This window comes from Vulpes lagopus, chromosome 8 (assembly GCF_018345385.1).
Source record: "Vulpes lagopus strain Blue_001 chromosome 8, ASM1834538v1, whole genome shotgun sequence".
NCBI lineage: Eukaryota > Metazoa > Chordata > Mammalia > Carnivora > Canidae > Vulpes > Vulpes lagopus.
In genome coordinates, this window is record NC_054831.1 from 112,031,901 (window position 1) to 112,058,886 (window position 26,986).

General features: G+C 44.2%; 1 protein-coding gene across 2 annotated transcripts in view; it reads left to right on the top strand.

Moving 5' to 3' along the window:
• The first annotated feature begins 269 nt into the window (after positions 1-269).
• The window catches only part of TOX3 (TOX high mobility group box family member 3), a 111,876-nt gene continuing 85,159 nt past the window's right edge, over positions 270-26,986 (top strand). For both annotated transcript variants that reach the window (XM_041767358.1, XM_041767359.1), the window contains exon 1: positions 270-889. In XM_041767358.1, coding sequence (XP_041623292.1) covers positions 803-889 — 87 coding nt within the window. In that variant the 5' untranslated portion in view covers positions 270-802. The remainder of the gene's footprint in view (positions 890-26,986) is intronic.

The window sequence follows — 26,986 nt, forward strand, 5'->3', positions numbered from 1 at the left end:
AGCGCTCCGAGGCATCGGGGACAAAGAGGACCGGGAGGGAGGGAGGGAGGGGGGCGAGGTGGGGAGCAGAGGGGCCCGGGAGGGGGAGCCGCGGCGCGCGCGACGGGCGCTGCCGGGCTGCGCGGGGCGCGGGGCGCGGGGCGCGGGCGCGGGCGCGGGGCGCGGGGCAGGGGCCGCGGCGGGGCGGGCCGGGGCGGGGTCGGCGCGCCCGGGGGCGGGCCGGGCCGGGGAGCGCACCGGCGGGGCGGGCGGCGCGCCAGCTGCCCGCGGTGGGAGGGGCGGAGCGGCGGCGGCGCGGGGAGGGGACCGGCGGCGGAGCAGGAGGGGGGAAGGAGGGGAGGGGCCGGGCCCCTTGTCTCCGCCGCTCCTCTGCTCAGTCCGCCCGGGAGGAGGAGGAGGAGCGGGGCGAGCCGCCGCCGCCGCCGTCCCAGCCTCGCCCCGCGCACCTGAACTCGCCGCGCCGCCCGGGCCCCCGCGCCGCGCCCCGCGCCCCGGGCGCACGGCCCGCGCGCAGCGCTGCCTCGGTGCCCCGGCGGGGCGCGTCCCCCGGGCCGCCTCCCGCTCTCCCGCGGCTCGCGTGGCCGCGCCTTTGTGTGCGGCGGCCGCGGCTCCCGGGCTCCCCGGGCTCCCCGGGCTCGGGTCGCGGCGCCCCTCCGGCCGCGAGCCCCTCACGCGCCGCCCGCGGGCAGCCCCGGCCGGGCGCCCCCGACGGTGGATCTAGCGGCTGCGAGGAGGCGGGCAGCGGCCCCGGCGAGCCCCAGCCCCGGCCCCCCGGCCCCCCGGCCCCGGGCCCGGCTCCGGCATGGATGTGAGGTTCTACCCCGCGGCGGCCGGGGACCCCGGCGGCCTGGACTTCGCGCAGTGCCTGGGGTACTACGGCTACAGCAAGGTGACCGAGCGGGCCGGGGCCGGGGCCGGGGCCGGGGGGCCGGGGGGCCGGGGGGCCGGGGCCACCTCCCCATCCCGGGCGCGGGCGCGGGCGCGGGCGCGCCCCGCTCTCCAGCCCCCGCCCGCTGCACTTTTCTCTCCCGCTCCGCTCCTTTGCCGCTGCGCCTTCGTCTGTGTCCGACTCTCCCACTCTACTCTTTCTGCCCCCTTCCCACCCCCCCTTTTTGTCCCTCTGCCGGCGCTCGGCGCTCCCTCCCCGCGCGCCCCCACCGCCAGCCCCGCCGACTCCCCTTTGCTGCCCCAAAGAAGCGAAGAGCTTCCAAGGACCGGAGGAGGGGACACGCTTGTGATTCTTTGTTGTTGTTATTAGTAAACACGGTCCCAGCGCCCCTGAGTTGGGGAGGGGGGTGCGACGCAGGAGTCCCCGATCTCGTGGTCCGACCACCTCGCCGCCCCCTCCCTCCCCCCTCCCCGCCCCTCTTACCTTCCCCGCGCTCTCGAGAGCTGGACCCGGGGCCGCTCGGGGGAGGAAAGGAACAAACTTTTGAGCGTGCCCTGGATTGGGCGGGGGCGGGGGGGGCGAAGTGTTGGGACCCCCGCAGGTGGCCTCTGCTGCCCTCTCGCTCGGGCGCTTCGGACCCCGGGACGGAGGTGCCGGCCCCTCCCTGGTTAGCGCGAGCGGCTTCTCATCTTTCATTTTTTGGGGAGGGGTAAGTTTTGCATTTCGGGGAGATCGGGTTTGGAGACGTCCACACCACGCGCGGGGTCACCCCACCTCCACCCGGTCCGCCCCGCCCCCCCCGCCCCCAGCCCCCGCGCCAACTTCGAGGACCGAGCGTCTCAGGTGGGCGAAGGTGGGTCTCGCCAGGGCAGCGGGCGCAGCTCGGACCCGGCGAGTCGGGGCGGGAGGCGCAGCCCTGCGGCCGGGGCGGCGCGGACTCCCCTTCCCGGTCCTTCCTGAAGCCCCCGGGGCCAGGCTTTGGAGGAAACATCACCCCGAGGGCGATGTTCAGAGAAAGAGCTGTGCTCTGGATGGCCTGTGCCTTTTGAATGTGGTTTTTCTTTCTCCGTCCCCCCTGCTCCTCCCTCCTCCCCCCCCCCTTTTCTTTCAAATCGTAGTTTGTTTATGATTGCTTGGATAACAGAGGAGGAAATAAGGAGCCGCTGAAAGAAAGGTGCTATACAAAACTAATGAATAAATAACAGGAAGAGGAGGAATTGTATCTAGAGAGTGAGGAACAGTTTGCTGTGCCCCGTGGCTGATGGAGGCTCGTGTTCCTTTCTATTTGTTTATACTCCGTTCCCAACTCCAGTGGTGAAGTTTGTGAAAGACCATTGGGGTCTCTGTGCCTCACCCCTGTGTCCCCGTCGCCCAGCCCCGCGCCTGGCACCGTGGGCCTCCCCCCCCCCCCCAAGTATACAACGGAGGGACATTATTCAGGGTGATTTAACCCTTTGGTGGTGCTGGGGGGCGGGGGCCGGGAGGAGGGAGTTCATGCTCTCAAAATTCCCAGAGTGGTAGGTTAAGCATTGAAAGAGAAGCAAGAAAAAAGGCCTATGGCAGGGGCCTGGGTGAAGGTTTTCGTTTCTGTCCTCTGATTTTGGATTTACTCAGGTTATTAAATGCTTTAAAAAGTCCCCCTTGTATGCTCAGTTAGGGACTTAGGCAGCCTAATTAAGTATGTCGTGTTTCTGAGAATCCACCTAATTGTTCCAGTGGGGTATTATTTATCTCCTTACAACTTGGCCTGTGTATGCAAGCCTTGGAGAACCGGGCATGCTCTTATTTTTGGAAGCCATTACCTTGCTTAATGTAACTACTTCTTTCCCTGATTTAAGATCAGCAACACTCGAATGACACCAAAATAGAAACCTTTTGTACTAATCCAGTCACTGCAGTGCGTGGCAAATCTCTCTGTTCGCTGAGATCCCAAGGGTACTTCAAGGGACCAGAGGAAATTGTGGGTGTTTTGTGTGTGTCTCTTTTTATTCATTCATTTATTTATTTATTTTTGAGAAAAGCTATTTTGAGTCCATTTAAAGTCAGAACATTTCCTTCAGGAGGGTATAGAAAGCTCGAAACCTGCCGTTGTTTATTGAGATGCTTGTTCAACTTCAGGAGTGAGGATGCAAGTTGGTTTGCTGTCATATTTTCTTGATGTAGCTTTTTGCCTGAAATAACCTGGTTTCTTAGTAATTCAGTAGTCTGGTGGTCGTACGTGCTGCGTGTACACCAGATTTACAAAAGTCAGGCACAGCACTTAATATTGGTAGAAATTAAATTGTACTTATTCTAAGGGGTGTTTGCATTTAATTCCTTGCAGGTAAAAATACAATAATCTTTCATTCAAACCCCAATACTTTATCTTCCTATTCTTAATTTCAGCAGTGAAAAACCCAATTTTATTCCCAGTAATTTTTCTTTATAGGGAGAAAGTAGTAGAAGAGGAAGTATTAACTTTATGGGTATAAAGCAGCAAGTGCTAATTAACGGTTTATAGCATTTTGTTTCACAGCTAACTTGTGTGTCTGAAGTGGTACTATTCAATGCAGATCTGTATAGAAAATGTAAAGACTAGCATACCAGGACATACATCTATTTTATTTGGAAATACCTGTAATTATTAATCTCTGAAGTCTTAACTTTTGATGACATGTATTATCATTCTGGATGGGAAATGATGGGTTTCAAAGCAAGTATGTTTCTGCCCTTTCTTGTTTTAATGACCATCTGGGAAACTTTAGAAGAAATATAGAACCCTCTGCTCCAGGCTTAACAAGTGAAAAGTTAGTGCTTATCTTTAAATTTATTTACAAACCGTGAATAATAGGGTTTCATTCATTTCTGTCTTTAACAAACGACCAGAGTCCTTTGTATAAATTATATGTGTGTATTATCTTTACATTCTGTGAGTATATGGATCCTTTTTAAATGTCAGCATGCAGAAAGTGTACTGTCTATGGAGAATGGATGAAAGAGTTTTGAGGGTTCAAAAGTCGTTGAAAGTAGGAGAATAACTTCAAATAAAATATAGCCAGGATCATTAAAATCAGTTAATAATTCATGAACCAGCCACTGATGTATAAACTTACAGTCATCTCTGCTTTCTAAGGGCTAATTTCCATTTTAATTTCAAGTGGAAAATCTACTGTTTGAACATTTCTTTTTCTGATGTGGCTAACAAATTAAACTAACACCTATATTTAAAAAACGGGGGTTGGGCTTATGTTGCTCAAGCGCCTTAGGGACCCACTCTGTATATACCTGGAAATTTTTCTTTCCCGGGGTCCTTTCACCTGTAAGAAGATAATATGCATCATATCAATTAGCATGTAGTTGTCAGAAGTCGGCCACCCCAAAATAAACTATTGTGTTGAAGGTGGGTGTGAGCCAGGTGAAATCACACAGTGTGGGTTACTAATGACCAAACTCTAGTTACTAGCTTTTCCTGCATGTTCTTAGGTTGTTTTTTTTTTTTTTTTTTTCAAAATCTGGCAATTGACTTCTTATCCTATGCAGAATAGTCTTTTTGTTGGTTTTACTCCATCAGTCCCAAAGCTTGCTTTCTAAATACTATATGTGTTATTGATCACTCTGCTTAATTAAGATGTTCTGATGTGAGTGCTTTCACCCTAACCCTACCTCCTTGGGGTCGGCCTCTCTACCTTGGTTGGCTTGAAGATGAGAAGACCTGAAGGGTCATTTGTCATTTGTCTATCTTATTGGAGACCATGGTTCGCATTGAGAACACACTGAGAGGGGGATTTGACTGAAACTCTTCTTAAGTTGATACCTTGCTCTGGCGTGAAAACCAATGATTTCATTTCTAGGGCTTTGGTGTCTGGAGGTGTTGAATTTTGAGAGCAGATGGAGAGATTTTCATATGAGGTCTTCCAATGAGATATTGAAGCCATGTTGTGAAAGAGATGTAAGAGATGTAAGGTTTTTCTAAGGCCCATAGAGAAGGGGTCATAAACGCAAAATGCCCCTAGGGACATCCAGTTAACCTACCCGAAGATGGGGTTTGTGGTCAAGTGGAGAACATGGCCCATTTAAAGGGGTAGCCTTGTGCAGCACTTGCAGATTGTTGCCATGCCAACGTTTGGGCCCAGTATCCACATTTTGCAGTTATTTTTCCAAGAGAATGATAATCTGAGTTTTTATGTGAAATATCCTGAATTTTAAATGTTGGCAGCAAATTAACATATTATTGAAATCCTTATGTGGGACCCTTAAAACATGCTTGTGTACTGCTTCTTTACAGTTTTTGCAAACTCCTATGCAGATGAGGTTTGGAAAGTCATGTTTTAATAGGTCATTTATGGTTTATGTTCAACTATGTGGACAGTTCCACACTCCATGTCCCAACTACATGGACAATTTAGTTGAATGAGTGAAGGATGTAAATCTGACCACTTTCAATGTAGTTCTCGTTGAATAATTTGAATTCCGTCATTCATTAATTTTAGGTCTGCAGTGGAATAGTTCTAGATCAGGGGTTGGCAAACTGTGGCTCACGGGTCCCACTGGCCCAGTGCCAGTGTTCCTGTTTAGTTTGTGAGTGAAGAATGGTTTTTACATTTTTAAATGGCAGAAAATCAAAAGAAAGATGACATTTCATCACTGTGAAAATTACACAACACTCACATTTGTGCTCATAAATAAAGTTTTATCAGAACGCAGCCCCACTCATTTGTTTATATATCATCCGTGGCCACAGTGTCAGAGTTGAATAGTTGTGACAGAGACTGCATAGCTTGCAAAGCCTGAAACATTTAGTATTTGTCCTTTTACAGAAACAGTTTGCTGACCTCTGTTCTAGATAATCAGAACACTTGATGGTACCAGGATCTTCCTTTGTTCAAAGACTTGACAGTAGAAAGAAAATCTAGTTAACAAGATGGTATAACTGGGAGATTGCTATTCCAGACACTGTTTTCCAGAATGTTTCTAAAATGTTTCTAAAATGGCTAGACTCTAGCGATGGTAAGAGTGGGGATGGAGGATTCTCAGGCTCACAGCATTACCCCAGACTAGTTCAGTAAGAGTCTTCCAGGATGGAAACCAGGTGGCAGTGTTTTTAAAGCTCCCTAGGTGATTCCAATGTGCGGCCATGGTTGAAAACTTCGTTTTTAGGCTGAGGATCCTCCTTTGGAGTAAGCAACCTTGAGGGGCAGTAGAAATAGGTAAGGAGATTGGTGATTGCTCTAAAGTAGACAAGACTAACAACAGAGTCATTGGTTCCAGGTTGAGAATCTGGGCCTTTTCAGGACCTCAGCAGGTCCCACGCCCAGTTGATGTGGTTCCCCTCCACATCGTATCAGACGTTAAAATGGCTGTATCCACATCCTACATTTACTGTGCTATGACATACTAGTAATATACCCTGTTTGAGTTGATGCTCATTAGTTGACTTATATTTGCATTTTGTAGGCATCTGTTAGTTTTTTAATTTTGTAGTGTGTGTGTGTGTGTGTGTGTGTGTGGCCAATTAATTTTTTCTCTCACGTTTTAAACATTTTCATAGGCCCCTGAGAAGCTCATACTTATAAGTGTCTAGTCTTCACCAACTAATGGATAAAATAGTCCTTCCAACACTAACTTGAAATTGACCGTTTGCCACCCATTTTGCAAACAGGGAATAAATATTGATGAATACCCTGTGTCCACTAGAGGCTAATACATAATAAGCCATAGAAAATTAATTTTAGGCTTTTAAGATAAAGTCAATGAATGTATGTGGCCACAACATTCAAAGTAAGTTGTAGATATTTTAAGAACTATCTATTTTGGGTCACAACTGTCAGGGGGATGCTAAATACTTGAGGACTTATTTTATCTAATATGTACCAGTAGTTTAAAAAGTTCCATTAGTTGTCTCTCTCTAAAAATCTTTGCATGTAAATCTAGATTTTCAGCCTTTTCCCTCCCTCCCTCCCTCCCTCCTTCCTTCCTTCCTTCCTTTCTTTCTTTCTTTCTTTCTTTCTTTCTTTCTTTCTTTTTCTTTCTTTCTTCTTTCTTTCTTTCTTTCTTTCTTTCTTTCTTTCTTTCTTTCTTTCTCTCTCTCTCTCTCTCTTTCTTTCTTTCTTTTTTTTTTCTTTCTTTCTTTCTTTCTTTCTTTCTTTCTTTCTTTCTTTCTTTCTTTCTCTTTTCCTCTTTCTTTCTCCTCTCTCTCTTTCTTTCCAGACATAATCATAAATCTGGCAGTCCTGGACCTGTTCCCTTGCATGGCAACATGTTCCTCTCCACTTTGACTTTCTCATACTCCCTTGGAGTTCCTCTCAAGTCCCAGGAGGCCTTGAGCTTGAAAACTTTAAGAAGAGGTGGAGTTAAACAAGTGACAGATGTGATGCTCAAACCTAGCGAAGTGGGGTTGCCGTCACTGGAGAAATACAGACCCCAGTATTCCTTACAGTATATAGGGTAGTAGGTGAATGGAAAAAAGTAATTTGTTATCATATTACAGAGCAGTGTTTCTCAAACTTCAGTGTGCTCAAGAATCATCTAGAGAGCTTTTTAGAACACAGACTGTTAGACCTTACCCCTAGAGATTCTGAATCCTGGGGTCTAAGCTGGGGCTCCCACGTGATGCTGGTGTTGTGTTGTGAGTAGCATGGCACAGAGGACTTCCCAGTGGTAAGGTAAAGAGTTTGTTCTAAGGGTTTGTCAGAATGTTTTGGGCTGGGATGCCTGGGTGGCTCAGTGGTTGAGTGCCTGCCTTTGGCTCTGGGTATGATCCTGGGTCCGGGGATCAAGTCCTGCATCAGGCTCCCTGTAGGGAGCTTGCTCTTCCCTCTGCCTGTGTCTCTGCCTCTTCCTCTCTCTATCTCTGTCTTTCATGAATAAGTAAATAAAATCTTAATAAAAAAAGAATGCTTTGGGCTGTAGGTAACAGAACACCCAACAAACACTGGCAGATAGCATTAGGACTTTTGTTTACTGATAAAGAAGTCTTTAGGTGGGCAGTCTCAGGCTGTTTTGGTTGAAGGCAATCACATCTTCAAGGACCCTCTTTTTCTTTTTATTCTGCCATTCCTGAAATTTCAGCAGCCTCCTCATGGTCACAAGTTCGCTGCCACAGCTCCAGACATCATGTCCTCACATGATAGCATGGAACACGGAAAGCAAGGTCATGGTGGGGATGGGAGTGATAGCAAACCTCTGTACATCTCTTAATAAAGAGTAGCTTTCCTGGGAACAGTTCTATTGGGCTCTTTTATTTATTGATGAGAAATGGATCACATGACCACTCTAGGCCAGTCATTGACAAGAAGATTGCCATGATCAGCTTAGACTAATCTCATGTCATTCCCTGGGGGCCAGGCACATTGTCACATGAGCATCAATACTCTTATGCTCTATTAGCAAGAAAGAAGGCCTTTGGAAAGACAATGGCTCTACTACTGAGCACACATGAAGACTTTGGAGTGGGCCAACGGTTTGGTTGGAGTGAGTAAGAATCTGAGCTTTTGACTAGATTAGTGTGGAGCCTGAAAAGAGGTTGGGGGTGGGGGGACCAGGGAGGATGCCACCACCCAATGGAGATAGAAGTGTGAGAGAATTTGAACTAAGATGTGAAACATGGATGGAAAGGAGGGGTGTGCACGGGCACTAAGTAGTGCATCTCCCTAACTTAGAAGGGAGACAGAGGAGCCAAGGTGACTCAGAGTGAACTGGAGCCTTGGATAAATGGTAGGACCTGAAGCAGAAGCAGGGAGGTGAGAGGAGAAGCTAGTTTTGAAGGAAAGCTAAAGCTGACATTGGATATTTTGGTGGAATATTCCCACAGAGACATCATGTAGGCACTTGCACCAGTGCACTGGAATTCAAGAGAGCACTCAAGGCCCAGGAACCAAAGTGGGAGTCCTCCTGTATATAGTAGAGTGATAGAAATGCAAGTGACTCCCTGCCTCCCCACTTGGTTTCCAGATTCACCTCCCCACTTGGTGGGCCAGTGTGTCAGGAAGTAATGTGTGGAACTCAGAAAACTTGCAAATCCTGCTGTCTCATTACAATAATGGTATAAAAAAGGAGTATTTGTGTGTGTACCCGTGCACATGTGTGCATGCACACATGGTGGTATATTTTTTCTATCTCAATAGTTGTTTGGGAAGAAACATTTTTAAACTGTTGTTAAGTGGAGATGATGGAAAATTTATAAGAATAACAATTTAAACTGTATCAGCCATTTATGAATGAAAACATTTCCTGTCTTTTCTTTATGTAAGGGGTACAATTTCAAATTGGATTTCATGATGTTAGCAAAGTCATGAATATCTTGGAGCATCTGAGTGTGCTTAATGAGGAAGGACAGGATTTTTGTGAAGTATTCTTATAGATAAAACATATTTGGAAGGTGGATTGATTAAACTCTTTAAAAAAAAAAAAACCCAAACTCTGTTTAAACATAAGCAGAGGCTTTTATTCAAGGTCTGCATGAGCTTGATAGGCTTTATCTTCACCCTTCGTAGTAGATTATTTTCTTTGTTTCCTAGGTTTGTATCCTTAATCCCTTCCTCAAGGAAGCCATGTTCTCTTAAATATGTTCTATGCTTGTATGAAGCACATCAAACATGGGGAAATGGCCCTTCTCTTATGACCAACATTCTGTCTTTAATCCTAATTTGATTTTATTTCGTTTATAAAAGAATAGTTTGAATGTCTTGGTAATCCAGAAGTTAAAACAAACTGGCTGATACCAGGAAGTATTTGGATTTTCTCTAAATACATATTTGAATGATACGATTTCCTTCTCTTAGAGATGCATTTTAAGGTAGGCCTTTTCTATTTTGCAAGTTGACTGTGGCCTTTTCCACACTGACTGGATGGTTTATATAGAAGAATTGTATTAGGGGTGCCTGGGTGGCTCAGTCGGTTAAGCAGCTGCCTTTGGCTCAGGTCATGATCTCAGGGTCCTGGGATCAAGCCCTGCATTGGGCTTCCTGCTCATTGGGGAGCCTGCTTCTTTTCCCTTTGCTGCTCCCTTGCTTGTGCGCTTTCTGTGTCAAATAAATAAAATCTTTTTTTAAAAAAGAACTATATTAAACGTGGTGATGGAGGTGAGTTTTTTTGAAATATTCCAAATTGATGTGATGTCAGTGACAGTACCATATTGTGAAAATTTGCAGCGATTTGCCCTCTACTTTGTAATGAGCGAGGGATTTGTTGTACTGTAGAATAATAACAATTTTACCCTTTCTTTTAAAAATGTTCTTAGTATAAGAGGTAGAAGTCCCAAATGCTGACTGAATAGAAGACTTTTTTGAAGTATGTATGATTGGTTGGAAGTTGATTTCCTGGGGAAAAAATGAGGTAAACTTTACTAGAAATATTGGACACTCAAGCATACTCAGTAGATCTGTCTTGCTCCTCCTTCGTGCCTGTTTGTCTTTAATGAGAAACTCGACCCTTACTGTTTGGCTTTTATATAAATTCTGATAAAAATGTTTAATCAAGAGGTAGTTAAAACTGTTGTATTTGATTGAAAATCCTTTTGATTGCAAATGGGAAAAAATCCTTAAATTTTTAATTCAATAGAAAAGGGATAGTGAATTTTGTCTCTGGTCTGGCTGGACCGAGTTTCCAGGGATGTTATCACCACTTCCTTCTGTTAGCTCTGCTTTCATCAGCTTGGCTTCCCTGGCAGACTCCATTCAGGTAGTAGGAGGGTGTCCAGAAGTAGCTCCAAGGCACGTCCCCACAGCTCAGCCTCCCTGAGGGACAGATTCTTTCCTATTTGCTCGAGAAACTTCTCTGGATGTAGGCTCATTGGACAGACTTGGGTCCTCTGCCCAGGCCTAAAGTCACATACCTCTCTCAAGAGCAGAGACAGGTACTATCCCCATGGGGATAGCTATCCCCATGGAAACCACGTGGGCTGAGAGTCTGGAGCAGTTCTTCCCCAAAGGGAGAGCAAAGTTTCTGCCTCATTGGGAGGGGAAGTGGAGGCGGGTAGGAAAGAAAGTCCATTTAAATGCTTAGTGAAGTAAAGCCTGCCAATTTTGAAGATTTCTGAGGACTTGAGTTGTCCATGCTTATTATTATTCTTTGTGGAAACCAGAAATAGCCTGTGTTTATTGAATAAGATACAATGATTGTCACTTTTTAAGTATTTATTAGGAATGTGCTTCTTGTTAGGGGCTGACATTGGATGTAGTTCACCTTAAGAAACCTCTAGTTTAATAGGAGAGCAGGTGTGTGCATGTGACCATTCATAAAATGTGTGTGTGTGTGTGTGTGTGTGTATGTGTATGAGAGAAAGATGGGAGGGGGGTGCAGAATATAAGTGAACCTAAGGAGATACTCTAGTAGGTAGAAGAGCTCCAGGAACAGATTGGTTAAGAGAAATGGCTTCTGAAGGGTGTTGTGGTCAAGTACAAGAGTTCACAGAAGCTATCAGGTTTGGAATAGGCAAGTAGGAAAAGGAGATGTTAGAGAAGAGAAAGCCAGAGAAGGAATTCTAGGCAGGACTTCTGCATGAACATGACAGGCTAGCCAGGGTCCCTCTGGAGACTTTTGTAGGATGGTCCCATGGGACAATGAGTTTCATCTGTGTAGAAGTATCCTTTGGTGGGAGATGTGGGTGTGGAGGCATGAGCTTCTGTGGTCAAAGATCTGAGGTTTCACCAAACAGATCTAGTTAAGGATGTGTGCCTGTATGGGTGTGGGGGTACATCTGCTTGCGCGTATATGTGTGTGTTTCCATATGTGTATGTATGCAAGTCTGTGGTGTATTTGTATGCAGAGGATGGCCGTTTGAACGGAGTGGGGGGGAGGAAAATGAGAGTGTATTTTCAATACTGTACCTGAGAACATTTGAAGGAGAAATTAAAGACTCACAAAGAGAGAGTGATTTAATGATGGATGGGTGGTCTGTTGGTGTTGGAATGAAGGCTGTCGATAGAGGGAGGTTAGCCTTGAAAGTCGGGTAACCCTTTCTTTGAGCTAGTCACGCAGAAGGAGAGGTTGGTTGAAGATTCAGATACTCATTTTAGTGGAAAAGACATGGGGATGGAGAGACACAGGGACAGAATGAGAAGGAGGGAAGGAAGAAGGGAGAGAGGGAAATGAGAATGTGAGGGGGAATGGGTGGGGGAGTTGTCTGACAAGCCCAAGATCCACCCTGCCTGTTTCTACCTGGGATCTGGCCACTACTCCCTCCACTTAAGAACTGACCGCTTAAGACCATCTGAATATCTAAAATCTTGCCATCCCCCCCCCCCCAGCCTCTCACTGTTTCATCACTTAATTCATAGCATGTATCCCTGTTTGAATTTTTCGTTTATTCATTTATTCATCTATTTCCCATTTGCCTTTTTCCACTAGCATGTAAAACTCCGTGAGGGTAGGGACATTTGGTGATCACTGTATGCCTGGCATCTAGAGGAGTGCTTACTTAGCATGTAAAGGAACATGTGATATGATGCGAGCTAGAGATAAGTAAGAATACAGTTGAGTAGATCTGGTGATAGTTTAAGCTTTGGATAAACACATGTTGGACCTACTATGCACCGGATACTTAGAGACAGTGGGAGTGCAGTGGTGAGGAGTCACCTGTCCTGTTCTTGAGGAGCTGGCCTGTGGTTGTACTGATGATCTCTGAGAGACGTTTTTAAGCTTAAATTTTATTTCCAATTTCCCCTTTCAGTAGTTCCTGCGCTGCTGACAGGGAAGGAATGATGGGTGGTGAGGATGGGGTGGTGAATCTTGTTTACTCAGGAATGAGAGAGATACAGGGGTTGAGAGAAGGGGAATTTGAAAGGACTTTTCTCAATCCAAGTGTTTAGGCTGGTCAGGGAAGGTCAAATGGTCAAGGACAGCGAGACTTCAGTAAAAGGCCAAGAAGAGTGTGATAGTTAGGATTGACCAGCAGAAAAAAAAAAAAAAAAAAAAACTTGAGTAGCAATGGCTTGAATGAGGTAGACATCACCTCTCTTTCCTCTAGTGAACTTCAGAGGTAAGTAGTCCAGAGCTGTTGCTGCATCATAGACAACTGGGTGCCAACCTACCTCTGCCTTTCATGTGACCCTTGCTTGACCCTTCAGGGTAGAGCTCCAGTTGGCATCCATGGTCCAACAAGGAGGGAGGTGATGGAGGGAAAAGGAAGGTTACCAGGAGCTGCCACATGACACTTGCTTATTTCTCACTGGCCAGAACTGAAATGCATGACCACACCTCTGCCTTTAAGGTACCCAGGAAGTGTGGTCTGTATTGTGGCTGAGCCATGTGCCCAGCTATGTAGTCATTGCTGTGGAAGAAGAGATGAGTGGACAGACAGAGACAAAGTATATACTTCAGCAGGTGCTTGGGAGCGAATGATGGGTGAGGTCCAAGAAACCCTTCTTGGGTATCTTCATGTTTGAGATTTTTATGTAACAAGTACAGCACTATATTTTGGTAACCTTTTTCAATATTTTAGTTTTCATCTGCTCTCTGGAGGGCCCCCTTTTGGTGATGCACCATGACAAGATAGCTTTTCAGTACTTTCTTCACTCGGGGGGTTGTATTTGGGACATGCTTAAAATACCCAATGATTTATGTTCTTCTTTGCAGAAACTGCAGATCCTTATGTCCTGATGTCCTGATTTTAATTGATTACCCGTATTTCAGGCCCACATTTCTCTTCTTTTTAAAAATACCTCTTGAATTTTTATACTGCCATCTCTTCGGTCCTCACTGTTTTGAGTAGTTTTGAATATGGGTCAATCTGCAATCAACATTTTTTAAACTAGACTTTTTTTTAATTGATGCTTTTTTTTTTTTAATCAAACCCAGCCCATCCAACTTCACTGGGTCTCCTTCCCTAGAAACCTGGGTTCTTTATGCTCTTTATGCTCTTCCTCCTTGGTTCCTCCACTGGCCAATTTTGTTAGTCCTTGACTGGTGTCCAATGTTGGCTATAAAGACATGTCCTTTGTCCTTGGCACCACCAACACCCTCAACCCCTCCTCCTTTTGCTGTGTATGTTGTATCAGCCCCCAGGCAGCAGCATTTTTCACCTTGAGGGTGACTGAACTCAAGTTAATACCGTCCATTTTCCTTGCTAATGACGGATTACTTGGGTCCTCGATGGGTTATGGTTTTGTTCATTCATTGATTCTCTAGGACATTCTCTACCACGGAGAGTCCAATACTTCTACCATTGCAGTCCACCCTGTGCTATCCTCAGTTTTAGGAGGGAACTCTGATCTTTCACTTTATGTGGAACTTTGCTACTTTGCTCTCCCCTCTTGTCTGGGAACCAGACTGTGGTTGATTTTTCCAGACCCCGGGGCAGGGTTTGGGGGGGTGGGGAGGGAGAAGAGCTGTTATGCTGTTTGGGATAAATGCTTCCCACAGTGCTAATCCCTTTCTGACTGTTACGTATTCTTGGTTTTACAGGCAGCTCCCTTCTCTCCTGTTTCCTTCCCACCAGTGCCCCAAGTATCTTCTAAGTGCCCCCCCAACTATGGATTTTCCAGGTTTCAGTTTCTCACCTCCCTTGTGATGGCTTTTGCTCGCTTCTCATTCCATCCACATTCTGATACGCTTCACATTTTTGTTTAACGCAGGTTTTCCCCCCCCTCAGATAAATGTGAAATGAAGACCACCACAAATGGAAAACCCTATCACTTTTTTCACATAGAAGAAAATCCTGAAAACAAACACAAGGGGAGTAAACACCATTATCAAAAGCTTACTGGAGACCTTGCTTGCCTAAGGCTTTGCCCTCTGTTTGTTGAAAAGGGAGATTTGCAAGTGTGAGGAAGGTGTTGAAGACCCGTTAGCACCAAACTGAGACTTTGTCTTTGATTTCAGGAGTGCAGTGGGGAGAGCTTGAAAGGAAATTCAAAACAGAATGACTTTCTCAAGATGTAATTAAAGGCTCTCTTGGTTTGTTGTCTCTGTACCTCCCAGAGCTGTGTTTCTCCTACTGGGACCCATATGCAAGTCAACTAGGCCTCTGGATGAAATGCAGAGCCGCAGGTCTGGGGTGAGCCTGAGAATTGGCATTGCTTGTACGTTCCCAGGGGATGCAGGCCATTCGCCCCACTTGGAGTTGTAGAGTCCCAAGAGAAAGGACCATGCACATTCACTCGTTCACCTGACTCAGTGGGCCCCTGTTAAAACACCTCTCTGAACAGTTCCTCAAACCAGAAATCTTTACCAAGGGTTCCACGTCTTTCTACCCAGGCCCTCCTTAACACCCTGCAGGCTACTTCTGTTACATTACCAAAACTACCTTTCCACTCTTTCCCAGGGAGCTCCGCCTTGCCAGATCTCACTACATTCGTTTATGCAAGAATATGGAGTGTCTGCTCAGGCTAGATACTGCCCTAAGCCCTGGGGTTACACTTTTCTGATGACTTCTTGAACTCCCCTCTTCCCACCCTATTTATTTGTTTCCCCTAACCTCCCATGTCCTGGTTCTCTACAACTGTATATTTGGATGCCTCTGATTGCGTTTGCTCTGTCATCTTGTCTGCCTTCCTGCCTCTTCCCATCCACTTGGGGGAATACCTTCCCAAAGCTTGATGTCTTACCCTTTTGCCTCTTTATTCTTTCTGCTTTGTATGTGAATCTTGTTTTCTGCCTTTAGCTACTCCCTCTCTGGTACTGTTTGTATCAGTTACCTATTGCTGTGAAACAAATTAAACTTTGAGGCTTAAAACAAACAAGCAAGAAACTTGCCTCCTTCATGCTGCTGTCAGTCAGCAGTGTAGGCTGGGTTTCCTTCTGTGTTTGCAGTCAACTGCAGGTTTGACTTCGCTTCTAGAGGTTGACTAGCTTCAGCGGGGACCTCTCCTTTCTCCTGCATGGAGTTGCTGTCCTCCAACATGCTGGGGTATACTCAGGAGCCCTCCCGGTGACAGCATTCTCAGGAAGACTTGAGCACTTGAGCCCGCAGACCTGTCGCAATGTTGCTTCTACCACATTCTGCTGTCCTGAGCGAGTGGAGAGGCTGCCTCGCTGCCTCTACTCAAGGGGAAAGGAAATAGGTTTCCTTTTCTTCAGGAGAGGAGCTTCAACAATCACATCACAAAGGGGTGCAGATACAGGAAAGTGTGAAGAATTGTGGCGCTTTTTTGCACTTTTCCCCAAGACCTCAAATCCCCACCCCTACCTTGATCTGCTTCTCTTACCTCCTGGATGGTGGGCAGCTTTCTCCAGGCTTCTACCCTTTCATGGTCTGCTGTTGGTTCAAGTCCAGTATGAGCTGTGGGACAACCTGCCCCCCCCCCCCATCTTTTTTTAAACAAGATTTTATTTTCTTTATTCATGAGAGACACACAGAGGCAGAGACACAGGCGGAGAAGCAGGCTCCCTGTGGGGAGCCCGATGTGGGACTGGATCCTAGGACCCCCGGATCATGACTTGAGCCAAAACCAGATGCTCAACCACTGAGCCACCCAGGCATCCCCTCTATGTCCCACTTCTGCTTTAATCCTCAGAAGGATATCTTTCTGTGCTGTCATTTTCCTTCTGAAAACATTTCCAGTCTCTGGGCTTTGTTCATAGCAGTGCTTTCTCAGACTTCCCACCTTTATTGAGGCCACATTGACCTACCATTGGTATTACTATCGATGTGAATTTTTTTATATTGACTCATTTTTATGTATTTTTTCTTTTTTATGTTTTTGAAAGAATTTATTTATTTATTTGATGGGGTGGAAAGAGGAGCAGAGGGAGAGAATCTCAAGCAGACTCTCTGCTGATTGCAGAGGATGTCATGGGGCTCCATCTCACAACCCTGAGATTGTGACCTGAGCCGAAACCAAGAGCCAGGCACTTATCTGACTGGGCCACCCAGGCACCCCTACACTGACTCATTTTTAAATTTATACCACTATTGCCTAAGGCAACCTTGTATAACTTGTAACATGAAAATTACCCATACAATAAATGCATAATTATGAACATTTTACAAATTTATTTATATACCAATTAAATTAGTCCCATATGCGTAATAGATATTGAGAAAACTGGCTCACAGGATAAATCACTATGTCTTCAACCTGACATGAGAGACCTTCCATATCTAGCACCAAAGTTACTGCATTAAGGAGAAACAAAATTCCTTAGAAAAAAGCTGGTGGAAAAAAAAAAAGAAAAGAAAAAAGCTGGTGAATTTTCTTAAATTCTGCTCAAGGTCATTGTAGTGGTTATATATCAGCACCACAAAGTAGGATTGCCTATCCTAATATTTTTACATAGTGCATAGACATATTCGTTGTTTTGAAAATAGTAATTTGAAATAGCTATTTTTCCTGTCCCTCAAATCCCAGTGTTCATAATAAATAACTTTCTTGGTAGCATAATAGCCTTGCCTTGTCTTCATTAATACATTTTGCAAGTATCCTCTTCAATTCTGGCTTGACTTAACAGGTTTCTAACTGCCAGTGGGCCAAAATCATATACTATGTATTCTTATTTTTATGGCTTGTCTCTATCTCAGATTCCTAGAAAACTCTGTAATCATGACATATACTGCTTTGATCATCTGAGCTTGTCTTCATAGTTAGGCATTTTGATGGGGTAAGATGGTGGATTGCAGTTACTTTTCCCCTTCCTCCACATTTCTTCAGCCTGCATGGTTATTAGGGAGAAACTTGTGGAAGTTCAAGGCAGAAACCCAAATCGAGTTCAAGGGATTCTGATATAATGAGAAATGATTCTAGAGTAATGAGAAGAGTAAGAATAGTGCTAATAGAAGACAAGAAGAGTGACAATAGAGGAGAATGATCTAGAAGATTCTTATGTAAGGGAGAAAGACAAAACAAGAACGGTGTCCAGTTGTGAAGAGAAAAAAGAGATGGTGTATTTTTAAAAACATGAGGTCAATTCAGCCTGAAGTTTGCAGATACTTTGAGAGACAGCACCACATCATTGCTTGATTATAGTTAACTAAAATTTCCTACCGTGACATAACCCATACAGGTTAGAATTCAACATTTGGGAAATTTTTTTCTGATGATAAATTTTGCCATCATGCTTAGTGATTGACACAGTATTTTTGTCCTTTGGTTTCTTATCAGAAATTATGGTCTTGAAGTAGGCTGCTCAATCTTTATTAAAAGCTCTGTTGTAAGAAATAATATATTTATGGCGAACGGGCTGAAAAGGACTCAGTGCCTCCATTCAGATAGGTCATCCAGATAACCTGATCTGATGGGGGGCTCAGGATGGTGCACTGTTGTGAAGGCCCCCCCAACAGTTGACTTCACTGGGTATCTGTCGTGTATGGAATTAGCACCTTCACTTTGCGTTGAGTGGAATTATGAACAATATTTTAGTGAACATTCTGTTTTTGGACTCTGTTTAGAGTATAGCCTATTACATATCAGAGTGTCCATTTTCATAGTGATTTACCAGAGAGTTTTCTTAGGTTACTATATCAGGAAGAGCTGAAAAAAGTCACTTAGTTTTATCTTATGAGGATTATTAATCTTGTCATTCTCGTTTCTTTCCTGGCGTTAGCTTCCAAGAAGCTTGGAGTCCCAACATGAAACCAACATGTAACTGACCACAGTAGTACATGCATTCCTGTGTACTGGCCATCTTGGCTTTAGTAATAACTTTCTTAATTTTATCTTTTCTTTGCCTGATTCTTATAAATATTACCCCTCCTTTTAGAAGCAAAAATGCTTTTGAAAGTCACCCCCAGGTCCTTTGTGGAGAAAAGCAGGTTGTGAGTAAATACTTAAAGTACTTATAATTGCAATGAATATGTTTGTATAGTGTCAAGAATACTTACCTTTCTAGGAGAGAAATTTCCACTTAAAAAAATTCAAGTCTACTTGTGTCAGTGTCATAAAACTAAAAAGCATGTCCCCTTTTGGTCTTTTTTATAAGGATGAATGCAATTCTCAATTTATAGATAGCACTTCTTAGAATTTGTTTCTTATAGGATGTTTCTGCCAAAATTATGGAATCTATTGAAATGATGAAAATGGGGAAATTGGTACATTCCCTGAGCCATTAAAGTTTGAGCTCTCTTATTATTTAAAAAGTAGAGAATTCCTGCAAGTTCCTATCATGTCAACATTAGTATCTGTTTTTGATTGAGGAAAATGTGGTTTTACCAAGACTGTGCTAAGATTAGCCGGGCATTGGGGGTCCTTTGGACCAATTGTCAAGTGTTAACTGGTCTACACTTGTATCCCATGACCTATGAGTTGGTTTCCTAATGGTTGGGAAGAGTTTCCATCCTCACCGGGGACATTTGTCCTTTGAGAAAGCACTGCTGACTTGGCATAGGGAAACCTGCCTGGTGCTTTGTGAGCCCTGCTCAAATTAAAAGAAGCAGTTAACTTCTTGTAAAACCAGCCACCCTCTTAGATTGATTTCAAGTGACTCATGGCAATGCAAATGCACTTTACCATTGTCTTGGGGTCACTGTTTTGTTTAATCAGCTTCCTGAAAAGTGGAAAATTTTATTTTGGTAACTTTGGAAAGCAGCCTGATTGATTCCTGCTTAGGTTGCTGTTGGTTTTATTTATCTAAGGTTAGGCCTAAGAGGTCCTTTGGATTTTGATGACTTTAAATATCGAGCAGTTGGCAGGCTGGCAGGGTGTGAGGGCGGAAGTCTGATTTGAACCCATTTCCACCACTTATTGGCGCTGTGATCTCCAGCACATTCCCCAGCCTCTTGGTGTCTTCATCTCTTAAAAATGGGTATTTTTCTCTGCTGGGTGCTGGATAAACAGTGGGGAATGAAACCGAGAAAGTCCGGGATGTCTGAGTGGCTCAGCGGTTGAGCATCTGCCTTTTGCTCAGGGTGTGATCTTGGGATCCAGGATCGAATCTCACATCGGGCTCCCTGCATGAGCCTGCTTCTCCCTCTGCCTGTGTCTCTTTCTCTCTCTCTGTATCTCTCGTGAATAAATAAATCTTAAAAAAAAAAAAAAAAGAAAGAAACAGAGAAAGTCCTGCCCCATCACATTTAGATTCTGAGGACTTATAAACCCACTTACCACCTAGGGTTATTGTGGGTAAGAAGCTAACTGTGTGGACAATCCTAGCAGTATTTACAACATAGAATTGTTGTAAATATTGACTATAACTCTATATGAAGCACTTTATTAGTGTTAGCTGTTGTCATCATTGTTATTGTAAGATACTGTTATTATCCTAAGATCGGGTAAATTTCTTAACATATAGATAGATTGCTAAACATAGACAGTGGGAGAAGAATCTTGCCACAGAATATTCCGATATTTTAACAGAAGTCTTTGGAGGACTTCACACTTTGAGCACAGATAGGTAGACCCTCTGTTCTTTACTTAACATATAACTTGTGCAAAGTTTCTCAGCTTCGGCACTGTTGATGCTGTGGGGCTTTCCTGTGATTGGCGTATGTTTAGCAGCACCCCTGGCCTCTACTTACCAGATGCCAATAGCACCCGCAGTTATAACAACCCAAAAGGTTTCTAGGCATTGCCAGATGTTCTTGGGGGGAGGGGTGGTGTGTGCAAAATTGCTCCTGCTTGAGAACCACTGAGCTTGAGGAATATTTCAGAAAACTTTCTAGTTTTGCCATTTAGAGAGTGCTAACTGGGATGAGTTACTCCTTTGTTACAAAGGGCATCTGTCTAAATATAGGGCAGTTATTTCTCTAGGGCCCTGGTGGAACTTAAAGGAGCCTCCATCGTGGTGTGTTCCTCAGAATGGCTAAGAAGGCCAGCGTCCACTCCGAGGAGTGGGTGGCCACCCGAGAAGGAGGCTCCAGGGCCAAGCGAAAGAATCTACACACCTGTCTTGGCACCTGTAACTGTTTCCTTTCATTTTGCATCTCTTGAATTCTTTTTGGGAGATAGTAAAAAGGTCTTGACTTTTTTAAAGCTGTGTGATCTAGAGGATTGAGAAGAGAAAGCCTGTGTTCTTTAGAGAGAATAATTGACCATAAACTGGGGAATTGGCTCAGTCTGTTAGGGTCTACCCGTGTCTCTAGGTGCTTGAACTAAGTCAGTCACAAAACTATTTGGGATGAATTGTGAAAACACTGATTACTAGCTGGTGACTAGTTCTGTGCAATGACTGTATTAGAATACTAGATAGCACCTGGCTATCAAGAATATCAGTTTCTCATCCTGTTTCTTTTAATTTGGGGACACACGGAAGTTGATTATTTCCTGTGTCTGGTCAATCCCAGTTTATCTGCTGCTTATTTTTTACTTTATTTTATTTTATTTTATTTTATTTTATTTTATTTTATTTTATTTTATTTTGGCCTTGAGTCATATGAACCCTAAGGTCAGAAGTCTTTTCTTCATTTATTCCTCAAATATTTCTGGAATGACTACCCTGTATGGTGTGGCTTGCATAGAAATTTAAGAAATCATCTTGGCCTTCCAAACTGGCTTCCAGAGAGCAGTGACCATATCTGTTTTGTTCTCTGCTCTGTCTTCAGCATCTGGCACCGTGCCTGGTGTGTAGGAAAATTTCAACAGGTAACTAATTATAAGATTTCATGTTAATATTCAGCGACCCTCGCTTAAAGATTTCATAGGCTGACCACTTTACAAATTTTTTGAACCATTGGCAGGATGGCTCAAGGAAGCTGTAGCATTACATTTGAAAGGACGAATTCTAAGAACATGTATGGTGGTGGTCCAGCATTATTTCCCAAGCAGTAAATTGCAAAGTGTACCTGGTTGATCTTTTCCAAAGCAGTTGTCGCCATGACCCTTCCCTCTCCATCATGCCTGGAATTCCCAAAGGAAAGGGGGAGTGCTTGCAGACAACAATGTCCCCTCTCTGGCTGTGATCAGGGTTTTATTGTCAGGAAATCCCCCTTTTCAGGGACTTCATTGTCCGCATCCTCTACTAGCTCTCTCCCATCCCCCCCATCCTCTGCCAGCCAGCGATTTCAAGGCTTTATGGAAATGAAAAGTTGCTCTTCTTCACAAAAAAGATTGGAGGAGATAAAGTGATTAACACTTATTTTGTTCGGGAATCCATCCGAGCTACCATCCTTGAACAGTCATTTTGGCTTGTTGGAAGGGTAATCTCTTTCAGAAACATTGGACAGAATTGACCAATTCATTATGTATGTAAGTCTGCTTAAGAATGTTTAATTCAGTGAGCCCTCGTCTCCTGGCTTCTTAATCTCCTGCCTTGGCTATTCTGTTCTCTTTGAGTTTCTGCAACTCATTTCTCCCCTGATTATTGAATCTTTCCCTGGACATTCCAGGCTTGGTAGACTCTCAATGAATAGATTTATGGTGGGGGGGGGGAGTCCATACTCTCTTAGATGGTTGTCGACTGAATTGTTCTGGGGTAATTAAATTGGGGGAACTACAAATTTAGGCAGTAAAGTATGAGAGAATGCCTAAGCTAGTGGGAATGTTGGAGATGGTTTTCGCGGCAGTGGGAGATTTTTGTAAAAAGTAGCTGCCTCGGACCTCACGGGCAGCTTCTGTAGGGGCAATTTTGGAAGATGTAAGTGAAAGCAAATGGGCATTTGTTTCGTTATGGCAGACCAAGATCTTTGCCACTTAGAAGTAGGAACGTGAAATTCAAATAATTGAATTTGGGGGGTAGCTTTCAATGGGAAATGGTACGTGTTTTTAAAGTTTCTCTTTCTTTTGCGTTTACCCGACAGGTGCGTATTACAGTATTGCTGCCCTTATCCCCAGTAGAGAAGAAGGGAGTGGGCAAAATATAAAAATGCTGGAAAACATGAGGGTGTGTGTGTGTATGCACACACGTGCGTGCGCCTGCACTCCATGGGACTCACATAGACTTCCAGCAGGAGGGAGAGGAACCTGAAAAGAGGTCCTTTCTTTGGTTGCTGCCTTCGTAATTCATGGCTCTACTATCTTCTGATAGCAAAGAAGCCATGAGATAAACTCATAAATGTTCGACAGTAGCCACTGATTTGAAATTAGTGTGTGCCCCTCTAGGTGTAGCTGATAAAGTTACTGGTGGCAGGATGCACGCTTGCTAGCAAGTGACCAGGAAGCCTGAAGTAGAATTTGATTTATTATTTTATTTTGCTGGTGCTATACTGTCTTAGTAATTTAGGTAGGTACCCTGGGCTCAAGATAAGTTTTCTTTCTGTTTCCTTTCCAGTAGGAGGGCTTCAGGGAAAGGACAAAAGAAATTTCAAGGAAAGGAAGAAACAACTCCACAAAAGTACTCAAGTGTATTACATCATAATCCACAGATAGCCCATCCCCCAGACATCAACTTCACACATCAGAAAGATTTTTCAATCACCTCATTTACTGTATCTGCGTAGGTGCAGTGGTATCAGCACACAGACTCTCAGTTAGGTTTTGCAATTTTATTTAAAACACACACACACACACACACACACACACACACACACACACATACAGGAGCACCTAGGTGGCTCAGTTCCTTAAGCATCTGCCTTTGGCTCAGGTCATGATCTCAGGGTCCTGGGATTGAGTTGCACTTTGGGCTCCCTGCTCAGTGGGGAGCCTGCTTTTCCTTCTCCCTCTGCCCCTCCCCTTGCTTGTGCTCATGGGCGCTCCCTCTCTGTCAAATAGATAAATAAAATCTTTAAAAAGAAATTAAAAAAATTTAAAACCCCTCTACCAACCTTTTTTCCCTTAAATATTTTCCTTTTTAGATTTTTGAAACCAGAATAGGACAAAGTAGACTTTTTTTTCTTTTATAATGGTCACCCCAGCTCAAGAAACCGATTTGGGGGAATTTTACCTTAGTGGAAGAACTTCGGGGCACATGCACCAGGGGGTAAAAGGATCATGCAAGGCATGCGGTCAGGAAAAGCAAAAATGGGGATTCTCAGAGAGGAGATCGGGGGAAGAAAGTTGAGGGCAGATTTTGGAAGGTTCTGGGGTATCATACTTCAGAGTGTGGGTTTTATCTTTTAGGTACCTAGTAGCTCAATGGGCATAAAGGGACATGCTGAGATTTCTGTTTTGGAAGACTAGAGCTGGCATGAAGGGGCCCACCTGGGAGAGGAGGGGAGGGAGGAATAGCCAAGTGTTCTGGTCCGAGAGCCTAGTCCCTTTCAGCCCTCTGCGGGAGGAGGAAAGGCCTGGAAGCCTCTGTTGCCTTAATGTCTTGTTCAGTGAATGCTGAAGTCTTCTGAAATCTCATTAGGAGACTTTGTAATCATGCACACGTACCCGTGGTGATTTGAAATCATTTGCATTTACTGCTCCATACATGTAAATCATAGTAATTTTAGGAAGAAAAAAAATCACAAACATCTAAAAAATTCATTTGAATTCATTTCTCAAATTCCATCCTTAATATACTCTTTTCTTTCAGACAATCTAATGTCCTACCAGAATTAAAAAAACAACAACAACAACAACAAAAATCCCCTGAACTAGACCACTTTAGGCCCTATCGGATTCAGCGAGTTATTAAATTTCACATCTTCCAGGGTTTTATTTTTTTCTGATGCCATAGTTCAAGATAATGTTTTTTTAATACTACATGCAGAATTCCAGAGATTCATAATAGCTTATGACATCTTAATGTCCACAGTGACATTCCACTGGTCATATCCAACTGTGATAAACAGCTCTATACTCCTCCATAAAGACGACAGTCACTAAGTAAAATGCAGGAAGATGCAAACAGTCCCTCAATCTTATGAATAATGTTACAGATCCTGAATGTTAATTTTGAGGAAAACACATGCTTAAATTTAAAGTTTATGCCTTCAATTCATAGTCCTTTTATTCTTCCAGGGGAAAAAATATCAAGCAGCTATACTTTAAATGAATTTAATGAACTGCAAAGACTGACATTTTCACTATAAAAGTCACACTTCATTTAATGAGTAGTTAAATATTGATGCTATATTAAAATACAGGCAGAATAAAAATGGCACAATGGATTTCAAAATAGGAATTCAGGATTCTTTTATGTTGAAAATTTCATGAACGGAAAAAAAAAGTATCGTTCATCAGAATGTCTTCATAAACACAAATAGCCTAGTAGCCTGCGGTGCATAAATCCCAGTGGTGCATAAATCCCAGTGGGGGAAACTGAGGTCAGACTTTCTTTTCAACTTCCCGATTCTCTGTCAATCTTTGTTGCTGAAGAACCCCATGATATTAAATGTGGTTCCTGTTTTTAAGGGGAGTGTTGCTGAAACTATAAGTGGTAGAACCTACCTTTCTTGAACTGACTTGGATATGAAGAAAAAGTAACTGTATGTTGGTGACTGTTCTAGAAAAGGAATTGAGCCAGCTACCATCACTCCTATTGCTCCTGTGCTCAGAGCTCTCCAGTGGTTCTGATTCGTTCACTGTAAGAGTCAGAGTCCACATGAAGGCTTGCACTGCCTTAACTTGGTGACCGCCATTATGTCCTTGACCATGACATTTCTAGGCATGGCTCACTCTGCTCCTGCCACAGATGGCCTCTTGGTTATCACTGGAAACTTTAGGCGCACTTCCCCACCTCAGGGCCTTCGGTTTACCTCCCTCTGCCCCAAACCTACTTCAGATACGTCCATGTCTTCCTTCTTCATCTTCTCAGGGTCTTCTGGGAAGCCTTGTATGACCTACCCTGTCTGAAATTGAATCTTCTTACTTCCCCACTGATGTTCTCCATACCTCTCCCCTGCTTCATTTTTCTCCAACTGTTTGATCTTAAAACCTACTCTGTATTTATTTTATTGATTGCCTGTCTCCCCCCATGTTGGACACAATGTTGTGAGGACAGAGGTCCTTGTTTCTTTTCTTCATTGCTTTGTCCCCGTTGCCCAGATCTGTACCTGCCATAGAGGAGACATTTAGCAAGTGTTTGCAGAATGCAAAAGATGAATGGAGAAAAGTGGTTTTTGAGGCAAAAGTGGGATTTGCAAGGGAACTATTCCCCACGATAGTTGGAAGTGGGGACCAGAGTGGCAGGAGGGATACCTGGAATATAGATCTGGTAACCATAGCATGGATAGGGTGACTGCTATGTTCCAGGTTTCCTGGGACTCTCCCAGTTTTAGCATGAAAGTGCCATGTCCAGAAAGCACTTTTGGTCTTGGGCAGGCTGGGACAGTTGGTCACTATATGCACAGGGACTTATGGAAAATGTTAGAGTTTGCAGGAGGATAGGGCTCACAGCCCACTGGTCATGGACACCAGGAATCTTCCTGGCTGCACCTGACCTGCTTGTATATGGCTGGGGGCTGTGTTGAACAGGAGAACATCGACCCTTCTGAAGGCAGTGGTTGCAATTCTGGCCAACAGCAGCTCTGGGGAGTTGTAGGCTGGTGTTCTCTGAGCTCCTGATTTTTCAAGGGGAACAAGAAATTTTCATTCTGTGATAGTTTTTAATTTGTAAATGTTGGCAGCTAATCTGAAACTGTCTAAGGATTACATATGGCCTGTGGGCTGTCATTTGGCTACTTCTGCTGAAGTAGACCCAGACTTCAATTCATTAGGAGAGAGGGCCTGTGAATCTTAATTTCTAAGTGGTAAATGAAGAACATGGTGTTAACATGTATTGTTTGGAGAAAATAAATATCATTATTAGCTGTAGGTAAAGGTTTTGTGTAGCTTACATGGAATAATGTTAATATTTATGGAATATTTCCAGGATCTCTTCTGATCTCTACTGTACATGTATTAGTAAATTGAACCCTCAACAACTCTGAGGCAAGTTCTCTTATTATCCCATTTTACAGATGACGAAATTGAGACTTAGCTAGATTAAATAACTCATTCACGGTCATAGGCTAAGAAGTTAAAGATCTGGAATTTAAACCCAACCTTTCCAGGACCTATGTTTCCTGCCACCTCCACCCCACCCCTCCTCCTCCTTGCTTCTCAAGTTTTAATGAGCATCAGAATAACCTAGGGGGGCTGATAAAACTCCAGATCACTGGGTCTCACACTCAAAGGTTTTGATTCAGTTGGTCTGGGGTGGGGCCCAAGAATTTGCATTTCTAACAGGTTCCCAGGTGATGGGATGCTGTTGTACTGATCTCAGTTTGAGTACCACTGCTCTGAACCATCCTGAGGCCTCTAAGGGGACAAGAGATTATTGGAGAGAAGATAATGGTGTCCACCAGAGCTGTGCGCATGCAGTTGTCCTCAGCTGTCACACTCGCGTCCTCTGGCGATTACAATGTCTTCTGCAGCAGGCCTAGACACAGGCAAAGCATAT